This window comes from Pteropus medius, unplaced genomic scaffold (genome assembly GCF_902729225.1).
Source record: "Pteropus medius unplaced genomic scaffold, Ma_sr-lr_union100, whole genome shotgun sequence".
Lineage (NCBI taxonomy): Eukaryota > Metazoa > Chordata > Mammalia > Chiroptera > Pteropodidae > Pteropus > Pteropus medius.
Window position 1 is genome coordinate 1,113,327 of NW_024342470.1, and position 23,800 is coordinate 1,137,126.

At 44.1% G+C, this 23,800-nt stretch overlaps 2 protein-coding genes across 10 annotated transcripts in view; one reads left to right on the top strand and one right to left on the bottom strand.

Moving 5' to 3' along the window:
- The window catches only part of TUB (TUB bipartite transcription factor), a 79,742-nt gene extending 68,298 nt beyond the window's left edge, over positions 1 to 11,444 (top strand). For 2 of the 3 annotated variants that reach the window (XM_039863492.1, XM_039863493.1), the window contains exons 4-10: positions 2,208 to 2,329; positions 2,811 to 3,008; positions 3,290 to 3,402; positions 4,259 to 4,376; positions 5,922 to 6,020; positions 6,242 to 6,413; positions 6,881 to 11,444. In XM_039863492.1, the coding sequence (XP_039719426.1) occupies positions 2,208 to 2,329; positions 2,811 to 3,008; positions 3,290 to 3,402; positions 4,259 to 4,376; positions 5,922 to 6,020; positions 6,242 to 6,413; positions 6,881 to 7,014 (956 nt within the window). In that variant the 3' untranslated portion in view covers positions 7,015 to 11,444. Of the gene's footprint in view, positions 1 to 36; positions 62 to 932; positions 1,204 to 2,207; positions 2,330 to 2,810; positions 3,009 to 3,289; positions 3,403 to 4,258; positions 4,377 to 5,921; positions 6,021 to 6,241; positions 6,414 to 6,880 lie in introns of all 3 variants that reach the window. The other variant, XM_039863494.1, reaches the window with a different exon arrangement.
- A 2,674-nt stretch (positions 11,445 to 14,118) lies between these two features.
- Positions 14,119 to 23,800, bottom strand: part of RIC3 (RIC3 acetylcholine receptor chaperone) — a 41,930-nt gene continuing 32,248 nt past the window's right edge. For 6 of the 7 annotated variants that reach the window (XM_039863499.1, XM_039863496.1, XM_039863497.1 and 3 more), the window contains one exon: positions 14,119 to 16,258. In XM_039863499.1, the coding sequence (XP_039719433.1) occupies positions 15,822 to 16,258 (437 nt within the window). In that variant the 3' untranslated portion in view covers positions 14,119 to 15,821. The remainder of the gene's footprint in view (positions 16,259 to 23,800) is intronic. The other variant, XM_039863498.1, reaches the window with a different exon arrangement.

A 23,800-nucleotide genomic window follows, 5' to 3' on the forward strand; every position in this document is an offset into this window, starting at 1 on the left:
CATGGGGCCCCTAGGCTGGCCTGCAGGTGTGGGCAGGCCTTCCGTACCGCCAGGAAGTAAAGTCCAGCTCAGCTGTGGCCCAGGAAGCCCCTTTCCATGCTCAGCCTGAGCACCTTCTGCCTCTATCCTCACCCAGGACACTCCTTCCCGTAGGGCTCACTGCCTCCCAGGCAGCCTGCCAGTCATCATGTGGCCTTTTGAGACTCTAGTCCCAATTCCACCCTCGGGGCCCACAGACCAGTCTATTTTCCTCTGCTGCTCTCTCCCCAGAAAAAAACCGCCTGAGCTCAAGGACAGTTATAGTGGCCCCGGCCCCAAGTCCTATTTCTCCTGCCTAGACACCCTGTTTCTTCAACCTTGTGCCTGGGCAGTGACCTCCAGGCCTCTGGTCATAGTCGGACAGTGGAGTGTCGGGGTCCATAAGCTTCTGGCACTGTGCTGCATTTTGGACATAGCCCAACCAGGCAGGGTGGCTGCCACCTGTGTGGGCCAGGCCTTGCTTCTGTTACTGAAGCTGTGGCAACTTGGGCGGGAGGGTTGACGTTGGATGGGAGATCTTCCACTTGGGAAGGCGAGTGTATGCCAGCCTCAGTCTTTTTCAAGGGGCCCCCTATGTTTTTAATGATGCGTGTGTTTACTGTATGTTTGTAGATGAGAGAGAGAGAGCGCATGAGAGAGAGATGGAGATGACCTTGGCTATGGTCTGGGTGGATCCTTGTACTCCATCTTGTTTTTCACTGTGCAGTTGGTTTCGTAGATGGCTGCCATCTGCCTAGGGATGTGAGGCATTTCAAAGCAACCCTCGGCAACTAATTTGGGGCAAGAGCGGAGGAAATAAAGCCCATGTTCCCTCACAGCTCACCCATCATTAAGAGGCCAACAGCAATCATTAGTTTTTTAAAAGTCAGTCTTGTAAATGCAGTTTTGCAGAGGGTCCACCCACTCATCCCTCACCCACTTCATGGACATCTGAAGATGCAGCTTCCCTCCCCCTCCCCACCCCCGTCGGGACTCAGGACTATCCGTGGCCTGCAGGCACCGGCGGGCCAGCAGCTCTGGCAGAAGACAAGTCTGAGGCCGGAGGCCCAGTGCAGATCCTGACTGTGGGCCAGTCGGACCACGCCCAGGACGCAGGGGAGACGGCAGCTGGTGGGGGCCCACGGCCCAGCGGGCAGGACCTCCGTGCCACGATGCAGAGGAAGGGTGAGCCCCGTTGGGGTCTAGCGACACCCCCAAAGCTCCATCCCAGGTTCTCAGATGCACCCTTCTCGGGGAGCATGGCCCTCCTGTGTCTGTTCCAGCCCCTCCCAGGCCCTAGTGGGGGGCACGCTTGAAGACCAATGCAATGAGAAACTTGGGCAGGGGCCTCTGATAAGGCCAAGTTAAGGGAAAGAAGTGTGAACTAGGGTAAGTAGCCAGCCCACAGCGCAGCCCTGTCCCCTACCCATATCACCTGCCCCCGAGGGAGACCCAGGCTTGGGGACAGATTTCTTTTCCCTTTGGTTCCTTTGAAAATTCCTTTTGTAAAACGTTCCCTGTCTGCTAAGCTTGGGGTTGCAGGGCCAGGATGCTGAGCAGCAGGGCAGATCCTCCTAGGAACCCTGCTGCCCAGAGAGTTTCCCCACCAGGCGCCCTGCCCCAGGGAGCCCCTGTCACAGGGTGGCAGAACAAAGCCCTGCAGTGCCACACATTCTGGGAGATCAGATCAGGGACGGCTGTTGGGGCAACCTGAGGCTGGGAATGGCATTCCAGGTGGGGAAAAGCACACACAGGGCCGCGGGCAGGCCAGGGAGAGGAATTGGTGGGCCTGGTACTTCAGGCTAAGGAAGCTGCCTTTCCCCGGAAGCTTCCGTGGCCTGTGGCCCGAGGCCAGAAATGGAGGCTCCTGGCACAAGGTCAGCTCAACTCAGGCCTCGCTACACAGGAGATGGGCACTGAGACTGCTAGAGAGGAGGGGCTCTGATGGAGGGACTGAGCTGAAGCTGGGGGAGGGGGGTGCACACCACTAGCATCGTGACCAGTCCCAGCATGCACCTGAGTGTCCTTGTGTATATCTGGATGTATGTGTGGGAGTGTGTGAATGCATGTGTGCACAGATGGCTCTGTGCATGTGTGCATGCAGGAACGGGTGACCTGGTGCCTGTGAGCAGGTGTCTGGGTGTGTCTCTGTGACCACTCATCCCTTCTTGCTCCTCTGCCTGGCCCAGGCATCTCCAGCAGCATGAGCTTTGATGAAGAAGAGGATGATGAGGACGAGAACAGCTCTAGCTCCTCCCAGTTAAACAGCAACACCCGTCCCAGCTCCGCAACTAGCAGGAAGTCCATCAGGGTGAGTGAGCGGCTTTTATTCCTGGCAGGAGGGTGGGTGTCAGTGTTCAGAGGGCTGGTCATCCAGGTTGGGGGCTGGGGGGAGTTGAGTGTGGAGAGATCTGGCGAGCGGCTTTCCTGGGCCAGGGGCTGGGCCCAAGGTGCCTGTCAAGAGTTCTGGCCTGGGCTCTTCTGCCCTCCTGCTCTGCCTCCTGTTTTCTTCAGCCAGGCCAGGAGGGTGGGGGGAGCAGGAGTTAGGCAGGATGACCTCTGAGAACCTGCCCATATCCTCCATTTCCACCCCCAGGGACTACTTAGGTGAGGGAAGGGGTGGGAAGCTAGTTGCCAACCCCAGGGCCAGGCCGGCCAGGTGGGCCAGACCCACCTCCAGGAACCCTGCCCTGTCTTTCACCACCACATCAAGGGGCAGTTCTGGATTCCAGAGCACCAGTTTCAGCTGGTCAGGGTCCCCAGGGCTCAGGCTCCTGTTCTGTCCCCGGTAGGAGGCAGCATCAGCCCCCAGCCCAACAGCCCCTGATCCTGCAGTGGATGTTGAGGTCCAGGATCTTGAGGAGTTCGCACTGAGGCCAGCCCCCCAGGGTATCACCATCAAGTGCCGCATCACACGGGACAAGAAGGGGATGGACCGGGGGATGTACCCCACCTACTTCCTACACCTGGATCGCGAGGATGGGAAGAAGGTGAGGTTGGCCTGGACGTGCACTTGCACCTGGGCAGGCTTCAGGTCCTGGGGCTGGAATGTAACTGAAAGCCTCAGATCCAACACTGGCCTTTCAGTTCCCCCAGAGACAGAAGCCCCCGTGCCTGGTCAGTGCATGCCTCTGTTAGCTGTGCGTACACATATGCACACTGAGCTGAAGCAAGGGAGAGTCACTCATGTGGGTGCAGGTGTGAGTGGCACTCACGATTGTGTGTGGACCAGAAACCAAGCCTGAAACGTGACCTTACTCTGCTCCCCAAGGTGTTCCTCCTGGCGGGAAGGAAGAGAAAGAAGAGTAAAACTTCCAATTACCTCATCTCTGTAGACCCAACAGACTTGTCTCGAGGAGGGGACAGCTACATCGGGAAACTGCGGTACCAGCACTCCCCCAGGAAGGGTGGGCAGGCTCTCTGGAAGGCATCTCTTGTCTCTGAGGGACATCTAGGGCCAGGAGTTAGATCCTCTTCCAGGATTCTCTCTGTCCACCAGGTCCAACCACAGGCTTAGGTCTGTGCCAGCCTAGAACCAGACTTGGAGATGGGCCTCTTACACCCCACCCTAAGCTGATCCCAGCCAGGTGGAGCACAGGCCCACTGACAGGGACGGATCAGACCCTAGGATATCACTGATGATAGAGGCCACCATGGAAGAGCTGCCTTGGCGCCATGGTCAGTGCCAAGGGGTAGGACTGAGAGTGAGTCCTTGAGGGAAGAGAGAACAACTCTGGGGTGGGGGGAAAGCTATGAGCTAGCCTTGGTGGGAGGAGGGTTTGCTGAGGAATAGAGTGCCAGATTTGGGGAGCATAAGTCAAGCTTAGAGGTAAGGAGCTGGAGAAGGGGCTGGACCAAGACTGAGGCTAGAGAGGACAGAGATCCATCTCCAGTCTCTGTGGTGTGCCGAGTCCCCTCTACAGTCTTGCCAGATGCTGTTCTGTTTGCTAACCTCCCATGAGACAAGCACTTCTGTTTCTCCAGGGAAACTTTCTGTGGGACCCAGATTTACCTCCCCAAATTTCCCTCACTGAACGGAGATGCTCTTTGATTCAACTCAGAGCAAGTCCAGGCCTTTTGCCCTCAAAGATGGGGATTCAGTGAGCAGTAGGTCTCCAGGTCTACTCCTGGCCTAGCCCAGGATGCTTTGCAGGCCCCTCATAGGACAGACTCTTTTGAGCTGTTTGCTACCCTGGGCCAGAGGGTACATGACCCTATACTGAGTGTGCCTGTCCTTCAGGTCCAACCTCATGGGCACTAAGTTCACCATTTATGACAATGGAGTCAACCCTCAGAAGGCATCATCCTCTACTTTGGAAAGTGGAACTTTGCGTCAGGAGCTGGCAGCTGTGTGCTACGTGAGTCCTGGGTTCCTGGGTTTCTGGTCCCCAAGTTAGACATGACACTCAGGACTTGCTGTCTGATCTGTGGGCCGTCCCATCTATCTTTGTGGGTCAACAAGACTGTGCAGAGGTAGGCTGCCCTCTGTGGCATGGCTCCTGTCCCAGGCCCTCTCCTCTCTTCAGAGCTCAGACCACAGTTAGCCATCTGCCTTAAAGAGCTCTGGGAACCGGGCCTGACTCTATGCAGCCCAGCCCAGGAGCCTCCTGGAAAGGAGGCGGCAGGAGGCCTGGGTTGTTGTCAGTGTAACCCTTCAGCCTTCTCTCCAGCATCCTGCATGGACTACAAGGTCCTTTGCATAATCATCTCACTGAATGCTCAGACTAAAGCTCTGTCCTATTTTCTTTATTATGTAGATGAGGAAATTAAAGCATAGAGGTTGGGTTACTTGCAAATGTCCCACAGCTCATAAAAGACAAAACTGGAATATAAGTACAGGGGATTTCACTTCATTTTAAAATGAGAGATTGGTAGGTACCCCCATCAATTGGGCATGGGCACTTCACAGAGGCTAATTGGAAATCCATAGCTATTTAGTATGATCTTATGGTGCCACCTGCTGGTCAACTTTGGGGAGGCATCCCAAATCTCTTCAAATACTTAACCGAGCTTCAACTATGTTCCAGGTACTGTTTAGAGGCACTAAGGATGTAGTAATGAACAGAAGAGACATAAATTTATACTCTTATGGGACGTCAACCCTTAGTGGGAGAGACAAGCTATAAAACATAAAAATAAGCAAAATATGTGCCTGATAAGTGCAAAGAAGAAAAAAATAAAGTAGGAAGGAGGAATATGAAGTGTCCAGGTGTGTGTGAGCTTTTAGGAAGGATGGCAGGGAGGGTACCACTCTCACTGAGTTAGCACTTGGGTGAAGCCGAGAAAGAAGTGAATGATGTCTGGTATGGAGGGGGAACAGTAAGGAGGGCAGAATGAGTGATGATGAGGAGGAGGTAATGGGACCATATCTTATGAGGCCTTGCAGGTTGAGGTAAGACCTTCAGCTTTTACTCTGAGTGAACTAGGGAGAAAAAAATCTGACTTCACCACTCCTTGCTGTGTGGAGAGGAGATGACAGGGAGGAGGGGGAGAGGGCCAGGAATGGAAACAAGGAATCCACATTGTCTATTACTGTAATCTGTGAGAGGGAGTGATGGTGAAAAGTGACTGGATTCTGGATCTAATTTGAAGGTAGAACTGATAGCATTTGCTGATGGGTGAGAAGGTAGGGTGTATGAGAAAGTATGACCCCACGTAGTTTGCCTGAGCAAAGGAAGAACTGAGTTTGCTGTTAACTGAAGTGAGGACAACTGTGAAAGGAGCTAGTTTGGGCGGGATTCAGGAGCTAACTTTTAGACACATGTGATTATTATTATAATGCCTATTAGACATTCTAGTAGAGATGGTGAGAACTAGCTCATCATCTATTCCCTTTCTCCCAGTCTCTCTAATAGTAAGTAGTTCTCGGATGGCCACTGTTGAGTTCTCTCTTTACTTCCTAGGAGACAAACGTCTTAGGTTTTAAGGGCCCACGGAAGATGAGTGTGATTGTCCCAGGCATGAACATGGTTCACGAGAGAGTCTCTATCCGACCCCGCAATGTGAGTCTCTGCCCCACCCCAGTCCTTCCCCATCATCCCAACCTCCGCATGAGCTTCTGAGGGCAGATCTCCAGCTGGTGTGTCTGTGTGTAGGAGGCTCAGTGTGAGAAACCGTAGGGGTCTAGGAAAATCTAAGGACTCCCACCCCTGGGGCAGATCCCTCTTTGGGGTGGTCAGAGTGCCAAGGCCTGGGCGTGGCTCAGGTGAGGCTGCTTTCCCAGGAGCATGAGACGCTGCTTGCACGCTGGCAGAATAAGAACACAGAGAGTATCATTGAGCTCCAAAACAAGACACCTGTCTGGAATGACGACACGCAGTCCTACGTACTCAACTTCCACGGGCGTGTTACACAGGCCTCCGTGAAGAACTTCCAGATCATCCATGGCAATGACCGTGAGTGTTCCTGCATTTTACTCATTCCTGTCCACATGAGAATCGGGCCATTAGCTCAGGGTTCGGTTCCCCTAGCCATGCCCACGTAGGCCAGAGATTAAAGGCACGGGTTATATGGCTTAGATTAGATGTAAAGAACTTTCTAACCATAACTGTGGCCTTGGAGGAAACCTCTTTGGAGCCCTGACCCTAGATAATGTGCACTCAGCAGAGCTTCAGGTGTGGAAATACTCTGTGAATGGACTACTTCCCTTTCTCCTGGTATTTGTACACATCTTTCTTTCTCCTTTGCCCTCTGCTCCTTCTTCCTGCCCTCCTCTCAAATGGTGTTTTACCTCCTTTGGGATTACCTTGGTATCACTGCTTCTTCCTTTCTCTTCCTTGTTGGGTTTTGGGTGTCTGTGCTTTCCCATCTCCGCCATCCTTACTCTGTCTCTGTGTCTGTCCACACTCGTGCCTGTCTCCAGCGGACTACATCGTGATGCAGTTTGGCCGTGTAGCAGAGGATGTGTTCACCATGGATTACAACTACCCGCTGTGTGCGCTGCAGGCCTTTGCCATTGCCCTGTCCAGCTTCGACAGCAAGCTGGCCTGCGAATAAAGGCCTCCTCATGCCCTTTGAGGTTGCCCAGCCCGGAGAGGAGCTGCCTGCCTGCCTGCGGAGACAGCCCTGCCTACCCTGTGTACATAGGCCTCCTGCCAGATGAACCTTTGGCTCTCAGTGGGCTCCCTGGCCTGGCCAGCCAGGAATTGGCACCTTTGCCTCCTCTGTTGAGGCAGAGGAGTGGGGTGTGTATGAAGGGACCAGAGTGAATTTCTGTGCCCTAAGATCAACACACACCCCCACTCTTGGTTTAGTATCCTGCTGCAGTCATGTTTGCCAAGCTGGGCAGCCTCTTCAGTTGGGAAGGCAGGATGAAGTGCAGAGGGAGAGAAAGCACAATTCAGGGCTGCTGTGGCCTAGCCATCCATTCAGCCCAGGAGTCAGGTGACAACGGATCCCCAACAGTGAGGGGCACAGAAAGTGTGTGTAAGGCATGTCAACTTCATATAGTAAAGGGCTTGGTAGCCGAGCCTGGCCCTTAAAACTGCAGACAGTTCCCCAACTGCAGAAGGCCCCAGCCTAGCAGAGTTATAGGGGCTGGGGAAGAGTGAGTTGGCAGGACCTTGTCAGGACTGTAGGGGCCTGGCTGCTAGGAATTGGCTAGTGGCCTAGGGATCCAGCTCATTTGATTTCTCTAGGTTGTCTCTATGCGCAGAGGCAGCAGGAGGCCAGCCTCAAGGCTAGATGTCTTAGAGGATGGGGCCTGTAGGACACAGGCTCAGAATGGAGGTGTATGGAACAGACTCCCTGGATCAGGGATATCCTGGAAACCTTGTCAGCTGCCCCAGGAGCTCTCTGCTGACCAGTCCCCGCAAAACTCACCCCGGACACCAACCCCAGACTACACACAGGTAGGCATGCTGGGGCCCTTGCTAGTAAGCTGCAGGTGCGCGTGCCTGTGCTTCAGCTCTCACTATGGTTAGCCTAGGTCGTGGTTGCTGAGGGCTTCTCTGTGTAGTTGTTCTTGGATAGAAATGGGACAGGGTGAGGAGAGCAGAGAATATTTTAGAACGATAAGAGACCAGAGGAGGCAGGACCCTTAGAGATCAATTAGTACAACTCTTGTCACTTTAGGTGAATCACTCAGAAAATGGAATGTGTCCTAGGTCACCTGGCAGGTTAGTGGCGGAATTTGGAACTTCATCTCACAGGATTTCTTTATTCCCACCATGCCCCAAGAAACTACTCTCTCTGGCTCTCTGGCTTTCCTGGGGCCCAGTCTACGTGCCCTCGCCCTTTTGCCTGATTCTAGAAACTTAGCAATGTCAGATGCCCAGTAAGCCGGCCTAGCAAGGCTACTGCCCATTTCTGTACTGGGTGTGACAGGTGGGGTGCTCATGTTCTGGGGCAGGGCCTGCTCTCTCCCTCCACTGCCATCCTTCTCCTTGGATGGTCCACTGCCATCCATCTACTACCTTGACGACTTGGGAACTCTCATCTGCCTTTTTGTCATTTACCCTGGCAGAGACTACTTGCCCTGATGGAGATCAGAAATCAGTGGTTAGCAAGCAGTTGTTCTTCACTTCAGAGTAGTAGACGTGCTTGGAAAGACTACCTAGAAACTGATTTCTTAAAAAATAAAAGTCATACTTCACACGTTAGTGAGGCTCTGTAGTGAAGTGAGGGAGTTGTTTTGACTTAAGTGGGGGGAGTATGCTCTCATTTCTCCATAATCTAGGATTTCCTGTGTTGAGTGCTTAAAGCAAGGCATACTTGTTCCAGCATGGATCTGCCCACACCTAGGCATATGTTTCTGAGAGTCCCCTCCAGTGACCTAGTTTTTGTCAATGTGGTCTAGTTCTGGACAGCTCTTAACTTAGGGCCATTTTGAGGGCACCAGAACTTTTTGTGCTGGGGCTGGTTTACTTTCCAGGGAAATACTGTGGTGCCATCCTGCTGTCCATAGTTCCGGTTTGGCTCCTCCTTTTCTGACTTTGAGAAGGGAACTGCTGATATCTGGGATGATAGGCACTAGATGATTCTAAAGTCTGGTCAAGCTGTTTCTCTGGGTCTATGATTTTAAGGTAGAACAGGCTGGTTTTTGGATCCTCATGAGAGGGGAAATCCTGGTGACAAGAGTGGAAAAATCAGAAGCACAATGGCAAACTCCTGTTCCCTTTCTCCTCTTATACACAGGAGAGGGGGTTGGCTGAATATTTTGGTAGGTCAGGAATGTGGGCTGAGCTTTCTAAGCCTGGCTGTGGAGAAGGATAGCTCAGCAACAAAACCCTCTGTTGGGCACTAAGTGACAAGCAAGAGCAGTTAAGTCACCTGCTCGAGACCCAGCCTCACAGGGTTTGTTCTTATGACCCCATTTCTGGTGATGCTGGTTTTCCTTGACCTCTGGCCTCACAGCCATGGGCCCAAAGACTCAGAGCTGCCCGGGCCCCTGGAGACCACCTGGGCTCAGCCTCTCCCATAGTAATTTCTTGCCTTCCGTACCCTTTATCCTAATAGTCCTTGGTTAGGCAGGGAATGAGCAGTCCCTAGGAGTGTTGGGCAGCTGGGATCTTAGGCAGCTCTTCCGTGACTGCTCTTGGCTCTGTAATTCCTTCTGGGGCTACATCCCAAAACCCTACAGCCCTCTGCCCCAAAACAGTTTGGCAGAGTGGTGACATTCACTTCAGCTCTTTTTTTCTTTCCTTTGGCTCCAAGGTGCTCTGTGTCTGTCTGCGTCTGTGTCTGTGTATTTGGGGAAAAGGGCAATCTGCAAATAACCATCTGAGGTTTCTTATGGTCATATTTCTAAGAATGAATAGGAAAGGAATAAGGATGTAGTGTACCTGTGGCTTTTGTTCATTCATTTCAATATTCTTTGATAAGAAAGTATACCTGGGAAAGTACCAGCTCTTTCTCCCAAGGTTCTGATTGGGAGGACACCATCTAAGAAAGTTGTTCGGTTCCCACATGCATGCTTTCGGATGAATTTGAACATATTCTAGTGAATGTGCCTTAATCACTACACTAGTTCAGAAGGAGCATGTAAGGTACAGACTCATGCCAGGGACAGGTGCTGGAAGCCAGGGAGTGTGACAGAAGAGAACCTTTGAAGCCCATCTCCTTTAGTGACAATGAGGGCAAGAAAATTGTAAAAGCGGAAGTTTTTGTTTTGTAAATGGGGCATTTACTTCTAAATTTGTCATTTATTTAAAGGCAGTTCTAAATTTAATAAGTGATGATTTCAAACTAAAAGGTCCATGCTTTCTTCACAGTGGGGTCTGCAGTGAGGGGAGATGCTGGGCTGGCCGCGTCCGTGGCTCTGTTACGCAAGCACAAATTCCATCTCCTAGACGGAGTCCCTGGGTTTTCCCTTACTGCAGTAACACCGGCCTTCCCCTCTCTGGAATGCCTCACCCCGGTCAAGATCTCCCTGTGACCTTAGGCTGCCAGGTGGCCCTCAGCACACCTTTTCAGATAGCTGAATGTCTGCCAGCACTGAGTGGGGCCTGACTCTTTGCACTCAGGGCCCAGACTTGGGACTCCACCCTGGGCCCTGGCTTGAACTGTAGCAGCTCCCAGGTACAGGCCAAAGTATGGGCTGTTGTTTGAGTTTATTAGTTGGTTATCTGTCCTTAATACCTACAGTTTGCAATGTTTTGTTATCTCAGGATACGGGGGAGAGAGAGAGCAGAAGTATTGGGACAGGTTTGGTTTTTGAATTTTCCAACCAAAGTGAGAGGCAAGTTGCTCTTACTGAAAGCATTCCTGTACTTAGTAGCTATGTGATTTCGAACAAACCATGTAATTTTTCTAGATCTGTTTTCTCATCTACAAAATGAGGTTGGACTGTCAAAGCTTGCACTTGGAGTCAGGGTGAATGAAAGTTGATCTTTGCTTTCATCACTACCTTTTCTAGCTCATCACTGTGCCTTTTTTTCTTTCCTAAGAAAGCTGTCACACCCATTTCCTCTTCTGTTCTACTGTCCCTCTCCCCTTTCCTCCATGAAGGTCCAGGCAGCGCTGGAAGTTAGGCTGAGATCCAGAGTTTACTAGAGAGTAACTTAAGAGTGGCTCAGAAAGGGAAGCCCAACTCTGGCCTCTTTAATCCTGTATTTGGTGACAAAGGGGACCTGGTTAGGGTGGGTGACACTTCTCTTGCTGGGAACATACATTTAGCCAGTTTTCATAATGCTTAGAAAATGTGTATGTCTATTTGCACAAGACTGTCTTTTCCTATTTTGGAGTGGTCAGACATTTTATTTTTGTTCAAAATTATCTGAAGTTTTAGATGAACTTGCAAAACTGCTTTTATTAAGTGACTTTTTGAATAAACTCTTTGGTATTCTGGAGCAAATGTATTTATTTATTGCTTTGTGCAATGACAAAGTTGGTATTTTCCCATGTTGACGTTATGTACGTTGTAGAACTTAAGTGTTTGTCTAAGTACAGACCATATATCAACAAATAAAACTTGAACTGTTTCAACACTACTGTGTACTTTTCTTTTCCTATAAAAGGAGAAAAAAACATTTCTTACCTAAGTGTCTTTCTAAACCATTCATTTCTTATGTCCTAAGAGCCTCAGGTGAGGAGGGTGTTACCACCACCAAGGAGGCCGTAGCTTGTTTGTGAACACTGACACGGAATTACAACTGACCTCCCTCTGGCCTGTGCTCTTCAAGTTTAAGGATGGTCAGAACCACACACAGAGGCTGGGAAGGGCTGGAAGAATGGTGAGGACAGAAGGTACTTAAGTTAGAGTAATCCTCTGTGGGGTCAGCTGTGCCAACTAGAAGAATGGGCTGTTGCTTTCTAAAAGTATCCCCCGTGGGCCTGGTCCTTAGGAACAAAAATGGGGCCACAGAGCTGAAAAAGGCGGAAGGCCCCAAGGTAACATGAAGACTCAGCCACTTGAATCCTCTGGTCCTACCCGAAGCCTACCCTATTTAAACAGGACTTGGACATGCTTGGGAATTTTCTTTCTAGCCTGTTGCAGATCTGAAGCCAAGAGCGAGACTGTAGTTGTGGCTAGAAGCAGACATGAGAGCTAACAGTCTGATCCTAAGGGAGAAGGTCGAAACTAAAGTCACCCAGAGACTGCAGAATCCTGTGTGCTGGGCCACTCCGAGCAGTCAGGGTAGCCTTGGAGGGTGTCCAGTGTGATAGCATAGGACTTGATGAGTGATGATTCTGTAATGAGTACCTACCACATGCTACACCCTGGGACAGGTACTTTATAACCATATTTAATCCTAACAGCCTTGTAAAATGGATCTTATTCCAAATCATAAATGAAGAAATTGCTGCTTGGAGAAGGGATGATATAAGAAAAAGGAGAAATCTGTCCTCTTTTCTTTGTATAAAAAAATAAGGAAAGGTTAGGTACATTTTAGATCTGTACAAAAATGGTTAAGGAAAAGTCATGGGTACTTCATGGTTTTTTTTCCCTCAGTATTGCCGGAAAGCTGAAGTACTAGCTTTTTCTTTGGAATATAAACGGTCTGGGTTGAGAGAGAATTTAAGAGCATGGGGGTAATAAGTAGGGTTAGTTTATTTACTACCTCAGATTTGGATTTTTTAGGTGACCAAGAGCATTTCTGCCTAAACCATGGCCTATCTCCTTGCCTCTACGTCTTTGGGAAACAGCATATGCGGGTTATGACTAAAAAGGAGAGAGGTTTTTGTTAAGTGGCCGGGTTAAGGACAACTCTTCTAAATAACCATGGACCATATGCCCAGGATAGTCCTGGCGTAATTGCTAAAGCTCCCAAGTATCCCAATTTGGACTGTACGTTGTTTGATCACCTCAGCCATAGAAGGTACAGAGAGTATGATTCTCTTAGGCCGTTTTTTCTAGAGACTAAAAGTATCTACTCATTTTTCTCCCTGGGCCTACATCACTGGTCTTGGAGCTAATGAGATGCTCTCCATGTGCCTCCTGTTATTACCAGGAATGAGGAGATCTCCTGGCTGGGTCACCTACCTGATTTACCAAGCATGGTCTCAGGTGATACAGTTGTTTTCTAGGCCAACTATCTGCCTCCAGAGATGTGACATGCTCTGCCACAGGGACCAAAGGCCAGTGCAGACCTAGTGCCCAGGGAGTGATGAAGTTCACAGCCCACACCAGTTCTGAGAGATGAAGACCATGAGGAAAGACATCAGGCACGACAATAAAAACCAGTCCCATGATTTTGGTCATCCTGGGTTGTATATATGTCACCCCTGAAGGATGAAATGATTCTGGATAATGCAGAAAAGACTGTCTAATCTGAAATTATTGAAAAGTACATTAAAATTTCTGAAATATAAATATATTCCTGCTATATAAACCAAAAAGAGCTAGGGCAGCAACCACCATCATGAGTTCTGGCAGGAACTATTTTCATGAACCAGTTTCCCCCGAAGATTAACATTTAAAATAAAGAGTTGGTTATGTGACACCTTCCATAGCAGCCTCATCAAAATACTTGAACATCCATATATTTTCACACCCCACTGCTTTCTCTACTACCACTCTTTCTACTAGGAATGTCTTCTCTTCCTTGTCTACCTGGAGAAGTTCTCAACATGCTTCAAGACTCACCTCCTCTGTGAATTTTCTTGGAAGTACTTTGACAAAAAATCTCTCTGTGCTCCTGTAGATTTGGGTCCATATCTCAATTATAGCATGAAACCTTGTACAGTAAAAGTAAATTAGCTACCACTGATTGAGTGGTTACTATGAGATAGGACTAATGCTGTTTTACAGGCACTGATGATTTCATTAATCCTTATAACCATCCTGTGAGACTCCCTTGCATTAGAGATGAAAAAGCCATGGCTCAAGAGTTAAGGAGCTGACAAGATTCTAGTTAGAATAGGCAGGGATGTAATCATGACCGACATTTCTCTGTCTACAGAACTCACAATCTTGAGCCCTTTTAAAGTTTATAGTTCATTTTAAAAAATTGGATAAGGAAAGCTCCCACACTAAACTGAGCTTCTTAAAGGTAGGAACTGAGCATTCTGTTGCCACTGCCTAGCTCTGAGCAGTGTCTGCTACATGAATAAATGAATGAAAGAATAAGGTAGAAGGAAACATATGCATTTCTAATAAGGGAATCATATCCTAAGGCAGAAATCTGAAACAGGGACCCAGGACTCAAAACAACCCCTTACGGTGAATGAAGAGAAATAACACAGAAAACGATTTATGGAAACAGCAAAGAGCACCTACATGATTTTTTACCTTTAGTGTTACATTATATCTAGATTTTAAGTACATTTTAGACAGCATTCGTTACAAGTGAACCAAATGTTTCACAAAGAACATGCAATATATTTTCTACAGAGCAGTCTTAAACTTTTCTCTGTAGTTCAATAACAAGAAATGTCTAGTAGTAGCTGACACATCTTAATAATGACTCTTTACCTTCTGACAATAGTCTGTATGCTTATATGTGTGATTTAAACTATTTTCCTGGCATCCTACTCGTGCCAGGAACAGTGGAACTCTAAAAGCCATATCTACCTATACATAATTTCTTAATTTTCAAGTCTTCCACATTTCATGGCTGGGAATGTCCTCAGGAATGTGTCCTTTTTAAACTCTCAGGTCTTACAGGTAAACTGTGAACTCACCCATCCTTACTAGACAGAAAACATAGGTGTCATTTTGTCTCAAAAAGACACATGACAGATGGTATCTTAGAGATTAAGCCTACAGTTTGGTCAAAATCCTCCCAGTTCTAACCTAACCCCTCCTACTTTCCCCAGGAGAGAGAAGGCCCAGATATCCGAATACAAACAGACCAATGGTCTCTTCTCTTGGGCACTGCTACAATGGTTCTCTGCAGCACACTCTGCAACTTCCCTGCTGGGCTGGCAACTGTCTACAGGCTCAGTCCTCACTTTTGTTTCAATCCATGTGGTTGTGACAACAAATTTCCCAGAGGGCTCAACATTCAGAAACAGCTTCTAGGCAAGGACTGTCCATAAATGCATGGGTTCTCACCCCATCACTGGCTCCCTGGTCTTCTGAGCATCTCATGGTAGGCTTTCCTGCAGCCTCAGCAGCTTCAAACCTTGGCTCTACAGGGCAAGGACTAAAGTCTATCTAAAGCTTCCTCTAGCCACTGAAGATCAGAGGTACAAAGATGCTTCTGGGTTTGGCAGTTGTTAGGAAGACCAGGGATAAAGGAAGCTAGAGATCCAGGCAATATCAGAGCAAACAGTCCCCCTACAGGCCTCTGGGTTCGTTTTCAGGTTAGTGGGAGTCTTCTCCTCCTCTAGAGAAAAAGGGTATCTGAGGCAGCATCAGCACTCCTAAAAAGGCCCTCGTGAGGAAGGAGCTTCAGCTCACACGGCAGAATCCTACCTTGCTCTGGTCCCTTCATCCCCACAAAATGTTCTCTTTGTGAACCCAGGGGACCACTAACCTGCTCAAGGCCCAGAGAATAAGGCATCTTGGACTCTGAAATCTTCACTCTTGCAACCTTAAGTCCTCTTCATGTGTAAGCTGATGTTCAATCACAGGTAAACCATATGTCACACCTAGCACGAAGAGTCGGACCTCTGCCCTTGGGTGGTCCCATCTGTAATTACGAAAGATCATTTACTCAGTGGATCAACTCTCTGATGGAGGAAAGGCAGGAAGAGTGAAGCTATCTTGTGTTCCTACTACTCTCTCTGATGTTTTACAAGGTGACAGGTGTGTGAGCACCAGGAAGGATACACAATATCCACAGTAGTGACCTGACTGGCTATGATAATTAAACAAAGAGAATGAAGTACAGGGCACAGGGCCAAGGATGAAATCTGAGAGATGAGACAAAGGTCGCCTTGGGACTAAAGTAATGGATACTTCACCAAACTGGATGTTTTCACTCTAAACCCTGGGGGTTCCGCTTCCTCAATGTGCCACCTGTATATGCTTTGTCAGCACGAATGCCCAGGCCCTCATCTCTGAAGTCCTGGGGCCACACTTCTTTGGTGGTTTCCTCCTGCTCACTGTAACTGTCTGCACTGAATCCGGCATTCTCTGCCAAGACAGCAGGATCCTCTTCTTCATGAAGACAGCAGGAACATGTTTCTGGCTTTGAGTCGCATGAGGTAACAGAATTATCTTCCTGGGCTCTGGGGTCAGCAGGCATTTCCCAACCCAAACGGTCAGATTCTTCTTCTTCTAGCATTCCCATTCTTTCAGCTATTTCTTCAGCAGAGGGCTCTTTTGGGTCCAGGTAATCCACTAGGATTGTTTCTTGCCTATGCTTGATGCAATCTGAAAGGTCATAAATTGGATAAGTCTCTTCAGGGTAACCTAGAGAGAAAAGTAGCACAAAGTCTTACAAAGAATGTCTCTTCAAAATAAAGTGTCAGGCTCAAAAAGGCTTTTCAGGCAGCAGCCATCCCATCCCAATAAATCCATTCAAGAAATCTCAGATGACTAACAGTTCTAAAAGTTTCACCTGAGTAAATTCTTAGAGGCCTGGCTGACTGTCCCAAGTGCACTTTGAAATACAAACCAATTCAGATGAAAATCTCTTCTTAAGTACAGGGTGCTTGGGGCAGAGTGTAAGTCTCACACCTCCTGCTTTTGTACTAGTGATGAAGATCAAACAAATAACATGAGCCTTCAGTTAAAAAAAAAAAAAAAAAAAGTACCAAATACCAGATGGAGAGAGCATAGCTCAAGGCTAATGTTTATAATTTTTATTTGGAACCATTTCGAAATCTTCCTGGAGATGGGGGGTAGGGTTGGGGGAAAGGAATGCTAAGCTCTTTGAAAAAATACACCAGGAAACCTTCTACTAATCAAAACAATAGAAATGGCTTGCAAGTGTCAGAAACAGAGAGCGCTGTAGCAAGACATGCCCAAGATCCCCAAGGACAAGCACTGCATTTTCAGAAGACAGGATTCTCATTGTTGGCTTCTTCGTCTTCACAAAATGAACAAAAGCAAACAACCAACTGGTAAACAAAGTGACTAACACTGGTACTGAATCCCAGCTATGATAATGAGAAAAAAGAAAATTGCCAAATTAAAGACCGAAATGAAATAAATCTGTGTCAGCCAAGCCAGGCCTGAGCAGCAGATGGGCTGTGCTGGGGCTCATACGCCAATGCTGGCAACAGCAGCCGTGCTCATTACACAATGTGGAAAGCTGGAGAATTCAAAATCCATTTGTGCATTATGATAATCGACAAATTCAACACTAATGTAAACCACTTTTGCCTACAAATTCTGAAAAGCAGGGGTATTTTTTGGAGCGGTGTAGAGTACGGAGAGATTTTTACAACACTATTGTTTTTTTCTGACTATAAGTCAGACAGACACATTGTAGAAAATTTGAAAAATACAAGTTTTAAAAAGAAAAATCATCTAAGATGTCACCACTGATAATTTGTTGTATTTATTCTGACCTTTTTATTATATATAAGCATATATACATACTTTTTTTTAATAAAGAATGGTACTGTATATAAATGTTGTACTCTGACTTTTTCAGTCAACATTACATCATAAGCAGATTTCTCCATGTCATTAGGCATTTTAAAGTTGGCTGTAAAACATCCCATCATAGTTACATAATTGATATGATTTACCATGCCTTTTCTGTAAGACATTTAGAGTCTTTCCAATTTTCCCTTGTAAGTAACATAGCAGTTAAGATCTCTGAATATAAATCCATGTCTACTTTCCTACTTCTTTAAGATACATTTCTAGAAATATGAAAACTAGACCAAAGGGAATGGACATTTTAAAAGCCTTTTTTACACTCTGCCAAATTACTTTCCAGAAGAATGGTATAAATTTTTAGTCTTACCAGTGATGTAAAAAACTGTCCTCACCATCACTGACAGCAGTATGTTAAGGATCTTGCCAATGCAGTCTTTATTTCTATGTTTAACTTACCGTGGATGGAATGCTAGATAAATGGAGCTTAGCTACCCAAGGCCCTTACCACTTCCTCTGTCAATGGCAGGGGTTGGGGAAGCTTACTTGCTACTTAGCTACCAGCCACTGAATACTTAAATCCATTTTCTGGCGTGTTCCTATCTTCCCACACCAAGAATAAAGCTTACCTTTGGAATTCCATGGCTATCTAATCTTCTTTTGTTTAAGGTGGGGAAGCTTGCTGAGGAAAATCAAATAGTGACACACAACTGCTGAGGTAGCCCGTATCAGCCAACATTACTGGCTACTCAAGAACTTCATTAAAAATATGAGCAAGCAACAAAAACTCACTGGTCCTAGGAGGAAATCAGTTCAAAACAGGGAAACCAAACTAAGCAAACCATGTAAAGAGTCCCTAAAAAACAGTCGATGCAGGAAACAGGAGTTAATGTCAGTCAACTTAAAATTGACATTCTCAGTAATATTCAGAAGGATATTATACTGATAAAACCAACCAAGCTTCAATATACAAAAGGAAGCAAATAGGAAATAAGAAAGAACTATTCGAAATACACAGTTATAATTCCAAAAAACATTTAAACTTAATAGAGGGAGAAATAGCAGATTGAAATGGACATGGTTAAAAAATTAGCATATCAGAAGTCCAAGTTAAGGAATTCTCCTAGGACAAAGATAAAAATGACCAAGAAATAGAAAGTGAGAAAAAAGCTGCATGGAAGACTGACCCAGGATATCCACTCAGAATTATTGGAATTCTAGAATTAGAAAGCAGATTAGGTTAAATGGAAACAACAACCAAAGAAATTATAAAAGAAAATATCTTTAAGCTGAAGAAAGACTCAAGTCTTCAGAGAGAAAAGACTCACTAAATGATAGGTAAAAAAAAACTATGGAAAAACTTACATACTCAGATATACCAATGAACCTGGCAAATGAACCTGCCCAAATTCAAATTTTAAGTATAAAAAGAATACAAATTTCCACACACAAAACAAACTAAAAACGGGCTGCCTATTGTAAAAAAACAGACTAGGATAACATTTTTCATTTTCAACATTAAATGAAAGTAGAGAATGAAGTAATGTTTTCAGACTTATAAGGGAAAATGGTACAATCATATAATTTTACATCTAGCCAAACAATTATTTGCATAAAGGTAAGCGATATATATAGATATCCAAGTACTCAAAGTACATCACTCTATATTGGGGGGGATAATTAAGAATGTATTCTGATAAATACAAAAAATCAAAAACAAAAATTCACAAAAGGTACTGTATACAAGAAAGTGGTAAACAATGAGTAAGAATTATCAATGTAAAATAAATAATTACTGATAATGTGGTTAGAAATTTAATGCCATTGTTAAAAAATCAGAAAAGGCTAATATCCTTAAAATTAATATTACTTACAGCTGATTTCACAATACTTAAGAGGTAGCTAGAAAATAAATGTGATACAGATTTTACTGTCTTTGGGAACAGGATTATACATTGAACATTTGCAATTTGGAGGAAAAATGGAATTCTAATTTTCATTTCCTTGATTACCAGTGAGACTGATATATTTTTTCATATATTTTGTAGCCAGTTGCATTTTTCTTTTGTGCACTGCTTGTATAGGAAGATATCATTATTTTCTTAATTAGTTATAGAACTTCTTATATATTAAAGGTTACTTTTCAGTCACATTTGTTACAAATATTTTTCCAGTTTAGTGTTGGCTTTTAAACTTGGAGGTATTCTCTGATCTATAGAAGGTAAAATTTTTACGTATTCAAGCTACATTATCTTTTTCCTTACAGTTCCTTGCGTTGCTTTTTAAAAAATTAATCTTTTATTTTGAGATAATTGTAGATTCACATGTAGTTATAAGAAATACAGAAATCCCATGTACCCTTTACACAATTTCTCTTGATGGTAACATCTTGCAAAGCTATACTACAGTATCACAATCAGGATATTAATATACAGAATATTTCTATCACCACAAAGATCCCTTATGTTGCCCTTTTATAACCACATTTTCTGCTATGGATATCCAATTGCTCCAGCACCATTTGTTAAAAAGGCTACCTTTCTGCCATTGAATTGTAAAAAAAAAATCAGTTGTGCATATCTGTATAGGTCTATTTCTGGGTTCTCTATTCTGTTTATCTGTGTGTCTATTCTTGTACCGATACTACATGGTCTTGATTACTGTAGCTATAAAATAATACTTGGAATCAAGTAGAATGATTCCTCACACTTTTTCTTTTCCAAAATTGTTTAGCTATTCTATTTCCTCTACCTCTCCATATACATTGTGGAGTAATCTTGTCTGCATTTACAAAAACTCTTGTTGAGGTTTTGATGGGGACTGTGTTAAATCTGTTCGTCAATTTGGGAAGAATAGATATTTGTACTAACTTGAGTCTTCCAGTCTATGGATACATGTCATCCCATTTATTTAGACCTTCTTTGACTTCTTTCATCAGTGTTACATAGTTTTCAGCCCACAAGTCCAGTTAAATTTACACCTAAGTGTTTCACTTTTTTTTGAATGATTAAAAATTAATTTTGATGTCAAATTTTTAATTTTCATGTCAATGTGTTCATTGTTTATACAGAATTACAAAAAGTTGATTTTTGTATGTTTGTCTTGTGTCCTACACCTTTGCTGAACTCACTTATTAATTCTTGGAGTTTAATAGATTCCTCAGGGTTTTCCACATAGGTGATCATAGAATCTGCAAGTAGGGACAAGTTTGTTTCTTCCTTTTTAATCTGTATGGTTTTTCCCCTTTTATTTGCCTTACTGCACTACCTACAACATTCAGCACCATGCTGAATAAGAGAAGCCATCCTTGCCTGTTCCCAATGTTAGGGGAAAAGCATCCATCTTTCACCACTAAATATGTTATCTGTAGGTTTTTGTAGATTCTTTTTATCAAGTTGAGCAAATTATTCTCTATTCATATTTTTTTCTGAGTTTTTTTATTATGAATTAATTCTGCATTGCTCTTATGCTTAAAAAGTCTTGTCTTGCTAAAAAGCCAGTATATAATTGCAACCATTTTTTCTAGTTTTTAAAGTTCCTCTCCTACATCCTTAACTATTTAGTATAGCAGGAATCATTCTGCTGTTCAATGTGTAAGCTCTTACTTCTGCTCTGGCAATAATAGAAGCATGGGGACTCTTCATATTAAATAACTAGAAAACCAAACAAAGCACAGGAAGAACCAATTTTCCAACATTTACATAACAGGTAGTGTAGCATGATCCCTGAGAAAAGGGAAACAGAGCCCAGTGGTCTTATTGTGTTGGAAAGACAGATTAAAGTTCAGGGAGGCCAGGGCAGCTAGAATTTACAGGGAAAAATATTGGAAAGAAAGGAGCTTCATAGAGATAGAGCTCCAGAGATCTTCAGAGGAAACTCTTCATTCTTTCAGCTGAGTTCTGATCTGTGCATACATGGGAAAAAACTACCCAAGGCCAAGAAAAGGACTACTAAACACGTTAGGCCTAAAAATTACTCAAGCTCACACATAGCTGGGAGTAGTTCACGATCCTAGTAGCCAGAGAGGAAAGACATTGTGGAGCATTAGATAGAGTCCTGAGAAGGGTACTGCCTTACAGAGGAGCTAAATTAACCACAGAGTAAAGGCTCCTCTGGACCCACCCTAATGAATCTTAAAAACAAGCCTTGATGTGGACCAGCTGATTTCTGATAACTTAACTGTGTGCCAGAAAAAGGTCCAACACTATTTAAAACACTAACACAACATCCAGCATCCAAGAGTGAAAATTTGCAATACTCTATCATCCAGTCAAAATTTACCAGGCATGCAAAATGGGCAGGAAATTAGGACTCATAACAAGGGAAAAAATAATCACTAGAAACACACCAAGAAATTATACAGATGATAAAATCAGCAGCCAGGACTGTTAAAGCTGCTATAAATATGCCTCATAATTTTCAGAAGACTAGGCTTCAGGTGGTAAGCATACAGTAGAGTATACAGATGTTGTATTACAAAGCTGTCCACCTGAAATTTATATAATGTTAATAACCAATGTTACCACAATAAATTTAAATAAAAAGGGCAAGAAAAATGAAAAATACATCAATGAGATTAAGAGCAGATTTATACTACGAAAGATTAATAAATTTGAAGACAAAGCAAGAAAAAATTATCCAAAATTAAGCATGGCAAGAAAAAGACTGAAAAAAAGAACAGATCATACATGACCTATATCAAAGGTCTAATATATGTGCAACTGGAGAAACAGGGAGAGAGATCATTAATGAAATAATGGTAGAAAAAAAAAAAGATCAAAGATCCAAGTTTCCACCTTGAGAAACTAGAAAAAGAATGGCAAATTAAATGTAAAGTAAGCAGACGGAAGGAAACTGTAAATAACAGAAATCAATGAAATAGGAAAAAAAATACTAATGAAACCAAAGTGTAGTTCTTTAAAAAAAAATCAACAAAGTTGATACACATCTGGCCAGTCTGATAAGAAAAAAATTAGAGAAAGACCATATTAACAGTCAATATCAGGAACAGAACAGGGTATATCCCTACAGATCTTACATACATTAAATGGATAATAAGGGAATGTTATAAACAACTTTATACTAATAAATTTGACAATTAGGATGAAATACATAAATTCCCTGAAAGATACAACTATCAAAGCCTAGTCAAAAAGAAATAGATAACCTGAATAGCATTGTATCTGCTAAAAAAAAAAAATTCAATTCATAGTTAAATAAGTCTTCCCACAAAAAAAACTCCAGGCCTAGATGGTATCAACTGGAGAGTTCCATCTAACATTTAAGGAAGAAATAATAGCAATTTTATACAAACTTTTCCACATAACAGAATGAAGAACATATCTCAATGCATTTTATGAGGCCAGCATTACCCTGAAATCAAAACCAAAGAGGTTACAGGAAAGGAAAACCACAGACCAATATCCCTCATAAACAAAGAAATGAAAAATCCTTAGCAAGTCTAATCTAGCCATATATATCATGACACAGTAGAATTTATCCCAGGAATGTAAAGTTATTTAAATGTTTAAAAATCAATGTAATTCACCATATATAACTGAGTAAGACAGAAAAATTACATGATCATCTCAGTTGATTAACAAAAATATCCCTCCATGATTAAAAACTCTCAGCAAAGTAAGACTAGAAGGAAGCTTCCTCAACCTGAAAAACAACATCCATTAAAAAACCAACGGCTCATATGTTAATAGAGAATGTGTGAGTGCTTTCCCCTTAAATATCAGAAAAGTAAGGATGTTTGCTCTCACCACTTCTATTTAGTATTGTGCTAGAGTTTCTAGCCAGTGCAATAGGGCAAGAAAAAAAAAGACATAATATACATTGGAAAAGAAGACATAAAACTGTCTTCATTCACAATTTGATGGTCTGTGCAGAAAATTCTATGAAATTTAATCTTAAGAAATTTTTTTCAAAAGCTACTAGAACTAAGTACGTTTAGAAATGTTGCAGGATACAAGGTCAGAATACAAAAATAAGTTATTTCTATATAGTAGCAATAAGCAATTAAAAACTTTAAATATTGCTTCTGATATCTTCGAAAAATATAAACTACTTAAGGATAAATTTACAAAATGTGCAAGATCTATATGCTGAAAACCATAAAACACTAAGAAACTAAGGATCCAAAAAAATACTGAGATATAAAATGTCCATGGATTGGAAGATTCAATATTGTTATGATGTCAATTCTTCCAAATTGATCTAAAGATTCGATGTAATGCCAATCAATCCCATCTGGCTTTTTCATAGAAACTGACACACTGATTCCAAATTTATATAAAAATGTGAAGGACCTAGAATAACTAAGATAATTTTGAAATAAAAGGAAAAAAAAGTTGAAGAATTTGTGCTACCTGATTTCGAGACTTAATATGAAGACAGTGT